At 28.4% G+C, this 7,387-nt stretch overlaps 1 protein-coding gene across 1 annotated transcript in view; it reads left to right on the top strand.

Annotated features, from left to right (window-relative positions):
* Window positions 1-7,387, top strand: part of LOC111631954 — a 25,304-nt gene extending 17,917 nt beyond the window's left edge. The window contains exons 6-7 of the mRNA XM_023376304.1: window positions 5,750-5,856; window positions 7,264-7,387. Coding sequence (XP_023232072.1) covers window positions 5,750-5,856; window positions 7,264-7,387 — 231 coding nt within the window. The remainder of the gene's footprint in view (window positions 1-5,749; window positions 5,857-7,263) is intronic.

The following is a 7,387-nucleotide window of genomic DNA, read 5'->3' as shown; positions in this document are numbered from 1 at the left end:
ATATACAGTGGTACCTCAGGATACGAAATTAATCCGTTCCGAAACTGAGATCGTATCATGAAAATGTCGTAAGGTGGATCATCTTTTCCCATACGATTACATGTAAAACCAAATAATTCGTTCCAACGCAAAAAACATACTCAAATTAAAGCCAAGTAATACATTAAAAAAACAAATGAAAAATGCGAATTAATGTAACGTCGTATGGTGAGTTTTTGTTCGTATCGTAGAGCAAAAATATGTTTGAATTTCATGTCGTATCCTGAAAATTTCGTATGCTGGGGCGTTCGTAACCTGAGGTACCACTGTATATATTTTTTATTCTAATTGAAAATTTCTTAAAACTTTTGTGTAAATACTGTAAAAACATTTTATTTATTTGAAAAAATTGAATTAAGTTTTTAATTGTAGTTTTTAATTTTTATTTTTTTATTAAAGAAGAGTATAATGTCTAAAAAAGTATTAATGTTTCTTTTACTATACTACAATAAACAAAAATTTAAATGTATTCAATAAAACTTGTATAGTAATTTTTTTTGGAAACCATAATGGAGAGATTTTCTTTGTATATTCAATAAAACTACTACATAAGTTTTATTATATTTAAAATATATTCAATAAAATTTATGTACTAGTTTTATTGAATATACAATGAATAGGAAGTGAGGAAAAAAAGAAAAATTTAAGTATGTTAATTATATTTAAACTTTTGATTAGTAATAAAAACTGAAAAATCCTTTAAAGTTGATTAATATCTCAATTTTTTTTAACATTTTTTTAATTTGCTGTTATAGAAATAACAATTTTTCAATGAGATTTTTAAATAATGTGGGTTTATCATGTACAGATTTAGTTTAAAAATATTGTTGCATGGATGAGAGGTGAACAACAATGACAAGTCGTTTGTGAACATGAAAGAATTTTTTATTACTCCACAGAATGTACTAACTCTGCAGCGTGCAGTACAAGAACTAACTCTTAGTCAGATAGCTTGCGCTTTTATCACACAGGAGCACATTCGTGAAACATTCCAATGACAGTTAATTAACATACATGAACTTTCTCAAAGATTTGAGAAAGTAAACATAAAAGAGCAAAAACAAATTTACAATTGTGCAGGTTTGAACCAGAAACCTTCCAATTCATAGACTGAGAGGATAACCACTGCGCCATGGTGTTTGACGGTTGACAAATGAAATGTGGCAGTATAAACTGAAGATATAGAATTGTTAGTAATTTCATAAAATAGCTTGAAATAACATCAGAAGTCATATTAAATCTTTTAAGAGAATAATTTTTTTTGGGGGTTTGCTCATTTGTCTCTGTTGGTCCATTTGTCTTGCCTAGTTTGTCATTGTATAGTTTGCTTTTTGCACTGTCTGTCTAACTGTTAAGTAGTATTAAGATTTGTGATTGCATTCAGTTTTATTAGTATTAAATAGATATAAGTCTTCCTACTAACAGCCATTTGGCACTAACTTCTACACTTAGCTATTCGTGACAATACTCAATTATTGGTGTTTGCTACAGTCAGGTTTTCTTTTAGACCCTTCAGGGGATTATGGCCTTGCAGCCTAAAAACTGCACACCAACATCAAACATCAAACATAGAGGGTACTGTAGCCATATGTATGCTGTTTCTTTTTCTACTGTCTATTTCTTCTCTTGCCTTCTTCCCCTCCCCTTTCCTTTATCTTTCTGCTGGATAAACACTTCTTGTATGGCTGATGTCTTTTTTGTTTGTATGTATGTATCTATTTAAAACTGCATATAAATTAGAAGAAATAAATAATTTTGTTTTTATCTGATCATCAATTATAATTCTTAAATACCTATAAGAATACTAAGTAAGGACTGCATTTGTATGCAGTCCTTACTTATTATTTAAAGAATTATGAATGTGCATTTGTATGAAATTATGCAAGTGCATTTGTATGCATGTGTATAATTTTTTCTTTAAATGCTATGATGTTGAACCTTGTTATAAACGTGATTTGATTGAAGTGGATCAAATTAAGGTTGTCAAAAACTGTTATGCAGTAAAAATCATAAATGCATACTTTATATTTTGCAGATTTGACCATTTTCAGCACAAAATAAGTACTTTATAAACTTTATAGCTTGTTTGCATAATTGCAAGTGCTATTTTTTCAAATGATCTGTAATCTATATTTCTGCTGTCTATGCAGTGGATCTTTTTTGTGCATGTACACGTATAGTACAGTTTATGTGAGAAATATCACTCTGACATCTAATTACAGATGAGAGCACAAAAATGCAAATGTTTTATATACAGTCCTTCCAACAATAATAGAACATACAGTGGTTGCCTAGAAAACTCTTTATTATTTTCATGAATTTAAATTTAAATTTAATGAAATTTTCTAGTACATTTTATAGTAAGATATCAACAATTACTGCACAAGTTTTAAGAAAAAGGATTAATAAACAAAAGAGATAGATACTGTTAGCAAAAATATAATGTTCAACATTAATAAAACATCTTGACTTATGATATCTTTAAATTAAAATTAGTAGCTGATTTTGCTACCATTTTTGGAAACAAATTGAAAAATATGATTAGACATTGAATTAATCAATGATTGAAGTCATTCTTGTGGAATATTTTCCCATACTTCAATGAAAGCAGCCTTTAATTCAGTGACGGTCTTGTATTGCTTTCCACTGCTATACATTTAGAAAACCAAGTCTCCCAAAGGTTTTCAATTGGGTTTAAATCTGCACTGAGAATGGCCAGTCCAAAAGTCAAATGTTCTTGCTCTGAAAAAAGTCTGGAACTGCCTCCAAACAAGCACCTGATAAATTTCAGAGTTGTTCTGACCTTCAATAAATACTACATCTGTCTTTTCATTCCGTCCCATCTACCCAGGTCATGAGTATACCACCACCAACTACTCTCTTTGAGTACTGCTTTTGATCTAGTCTTTTGTCTGCCCATTAATATTTAAAACCATCAAGTCCATTGAGATTTCACTTTTTTTCATTCAAGAAAATTACTTTTTGCCATCTTTCTCTTCTTTCAAAGTTGTTTCTGCAAACTTTAATCAAAGTTGTTTGTGTTTCTGCTTGGGCTGGTTGTCTTCATTGTGATGAAAGAAACATGGTCTGTTGATCTCAAAATATTGTATACTGTTGATTTACTGCAGCTCAGCTTTAATTCACTTTTTATTTTTTGAACAGATATGTTTCCTTGCAGGGCATGTTGTTCTCTAGATGTTGTTGAACTCTTGTGCCCACTGTTTTGTCTTCCTGTTTATTGATCTTTATTATTGAGATACTTTGAATGTTGAATGAGGTCTTCTTAAAATTTTAGCAATTCAAGTTACTTTTCTCCCTTTCTGGTGAAATACATCACTTTTGATCTTCTCCTCTACAGTTAGGACCTTACTTTGTCCTACTTTTAATATTAAGGTGCTATGCAATTTACTAAACTTTTCTTTTCACTTGTTGTTTGTATTTTTATGCAAATTTTGGGGATTTCAATCAGTACATGTTCTATTAATGTTGGACAGACTATTTTTATGATAATTTGTAAATCTTTTCTTTATTAATTCTTTTTCTCTAAACTTATATTTTGCTCTCAAATATACTAGAAAATTTCATCAAAGTTACGTGAAAATAATAAAGAGTTTCTAGGCAATCACTGTATGTTCTATTATTGTTGGAAGGACTGTATGAACTACATAACATTCTCATTCTTTTAAAGTCCTACAAACACATTTTGCATTGTATGGAAATCTCTCATTTTTCAAATTCTCAAAATTCTTTCAATTAATTAGATTAAAATTATTGTAAATGCTACATTTTAGTAATGTTAATTTTAAATCTTTCAAAAAAATTATGTAAGTAAATTGTTTAATTAAACAGACTATAAGGGAGATAATTTCTTTTGAGTAAAACAGTCACATTTTTACATATGGAGCAAGTGCAGAAAGATTTCATTATATTCAGTTAGATTCAATATAAAAAACTAATGCTGAATTGCCCAGAATTATATACAGAAATTTGGACCTTAGACATGTAAAACAGTTAGAAAATTTTTTTATTGTAATGTATCATGTAATGTATTTAAAAATTAGTTTTGAGTGTCTTAGTATGTTGAAACATTTTTATACCAGTGCAGTGGGAAAAGTTAAACTTAGCCAAAGTGGCAATTGATCACAGGTAAGTTCTAGTTGCACTGAAACTAACTTTAGTAGAATTCATAATCTCAGTTGGGAACAAAACATTACTCTGAATTTTAACACTAAATCTATAATTATTTAATTACTTAATAAGAATATTTACTCATTTCTCATTATTTTTATAGGGCTTTAAACAAAGATATATATGACTTGATCAGTGATGTAACTATAGAATGACGGAAACTAGGTTAACTCAGTCATCCTCAAACATCTTGTAAACAGTTGCATATACTATTTTTTATTATAAAGTATTATAAGCAAAATGAACCTTGCCAATTCGCAATAGAAAAATAGTCCAAATAAAAACAATGAAAAATATAACAAATTAAAACAAAATGCAAAAGCCATTAAAACACATATAAAACTTTTTGCATATATACTTAAATATAACATAAAAATCATGATGCAAAAGGTCCATGGTGTTTTTGATAAAGCTGCCAAATCTGTAAAAATAAGAATTTTGGAAGATTAGAAAGCTTTTATTAGCCTTTTACATGATAAAAACAAAGGATTACAAGTTTAAAATCTGGTATATGTATGTTAAAATAAAAGGGTGGGATAAAACCATTAAAATATTGAAAGTAATGATCCTATCAAAATATGTAACTCTGTCTTCAAAATGTGGACATTCTAGACAAAGACATGCAGTATAAGAAAATTCAATATGTGGTAGATTAGCAGACTTATTTAATAGTAGATATATTTTAGATAATTTGGTAATGATTTTGCTTTTTTGTGTATTTGAGGCAGACACCCAAATGAGAAGGCAATAATCAGTAATTGAAAAGTAGTGAAAAATATTGAGTAAAGTAGGGCTTTGGAGGAAATAGATTGACAGTTTCTCTACATGATTCTTTACATGTAGCCAATCTCTTAGTAATCTAGTCAAGGTAATATTTATTTAAAGTGATTTTATTGTCTAAATAGATACCTAAATTTTTAATACAATTGACATAGGTAAGGTTATGGTTGTAGACCTTAAAAATAAAATTAGGTGATTTTTAATAAGAGCAAAATACATAGAGACTGTTTTGTTAACATTGATGGAAAGATTCATAGATATAGAAATAAATTCAATAATGATTGATCAGATAGTGTAGAAAATTATAAAATTTTATTGAACATGTAATTTTATTCATAATTGGCTTGATTGTGTACCTCCTACGTGAAACATTAGTCTAATATATGTTTTGTGACATCATAATTTTCAAATTTCTCATGTCATCTGTCACATGTTTATGACATTCTGTCTAATAAGTATGATCATTAGTACAGATTTACTTACAGAGGTAAAGTATATGCATTTTAACCTACAAATTTAAGTTTACGTTACTGGTGCTTTTAACATGCATAATGCATATTTCAGGTATTTTAATGTACTGTACACATAGCAGTGCATATATCTGGGATTTCATGTGCTTATATATGCACATATATTGCAATTTTAAATGCAAATAAATCTGGTTCTTTAGATTTTATACATTTATATTTTATATATCAAAATAGTATATTTTAATTGTATAATTTTTTCTAACTTTTATTAGTTTGGGACAAAGATTACACAAGCCTTTGCTGCTAAAAGATATGCAGATAAAAAAACTGAATATGATGCAATACAGAAAGCTAAAAAGTTGAAGAAACTTAATTGGGGGTAAGTGATATATATTTTAGAAGAAATTATGCTATTACTAATGGTTTATTTAGATTTAATATACTAATTGGAAAAAGTAATTAACAATTCACATATTCTTTCCAGCAGTTTTTAATTAAGCAAATATTCTAAGCATTTTTTCATAGGTTCTCCTCAGGATACATTTGCAATGGAAAGATTGTCCATTATAAACTGGAACACTCAATTCGAACAAATTACACATACCCAATTCATGTTGAAGTGTTATAGCAACATACTGTATATGTTTATTATGGCATTTGTGAACATGTTTTTGTGTTACATTCTTGAATGTGAAAATTTGAAGGACTCAAGTTTAGTTTGAACTATTTTCAGTTTTAAACTGAAAGAAAGATTTTTCTGCTTTAAATTTGTTTCAATCAGACAACATTCCATTTTATAATGGACAATCTCTCCACAGTAATTGTAGCCTGAGGATGGCCTATCAAAAGAGGCCAAAAATATTTGCTTAATTAAAAAACTGTTGGAAAAGTGTGAATTGTTAATGGCTTTATTTGTTAATGAATCTGAAGAATTAAGAAAATATGTAAATGATTATATAAATTTAATACTAATTTCAAAAATTTTAATTTTATCATTGATATTAAAAGTAACAACTGGTTACTTAAATAACAATAAAGTTGTTTGAGCTTTATACACTATGTAGCAGTTATGGATTTGAATCTTGCTCTGGATTAGTCTTTTCTTCCATAAATTAATTTAATATTTGATGGCAACTTAGTCAAAATTACATAATATATGTATATTTAATTGGTCAAATTATAATTTAAACTATAATAATAACATAAACTATAATAAGTTTATGGCCAGATGGCCAAGTGGTCAATGTGGCAGCCTACTGCTTTGGAGACCTGCTCTGTCTGGAAATGTTGGGGCACATCCCTCACCATGTCCACTTGGCCAAACCCATAATGAGTTTGCTAAAAGAGGTCGCCTTAGTGCTCACAGGGAGGAAAGAGTTTTAAAAAATGTCAAATTATAGTCTAATAATCTGGCTTTATCGTTTGAGTATGTGTAAATAATTACCATACTTTCTTTTAATTTAATGATGAAGTCTATAAAGCTGTGTTTTGTCATTTTCAATATTTTAAAATGATTAAAATAATTTAATNGAAATTTTGTTATCATTAACATACCTGATAATACAGGAAAAAAATCTACTAAATTGCTTAGATTATCTATACTAAAATTTTGTTTTAGAAAATCAATTAGCCTTCATTCATATGTACTAACAGAAATGCTTTAAAACTGCTTTAATAATGCTTTAATTTCAACTGTCTTAATTGGTCATCATTAGGTTCTAATCTACAATACTGTATTTTTTTAAATAAATATATTCAGTTCATATTATACATTAATTTCCTGTAGCTATTTAAATGACAATCCACAGCAGGATGACAATACACAAGTGGTCATCCGGAGTTCTACGCTCACTCCACCTAATACAGACAATGACCACAACTTCACCTCCATCGAGGTTTTTGCTCACTGA

The sequence above is a fragment of the Centruroides sculpturatus genome, unplaced genomic scaffold (genome assembly GCF_000671375.1).
Source record: "Centruroides sculpturatus isolate CEXI.00-Female unplaced genomic scaffold, Cexi_2.0 scaffold783, whole genome shotgun sequence".
Taxonomy (NCBI): Eukaryota; Metazoa; Arthropoda; class Arachnida; order Scorpiones; family Buthidae; genus Centruroides; species Centruroides sculpturatus.
This window is presented reverse-complemented; position numbering and strand designations above follow the sequence as displayed.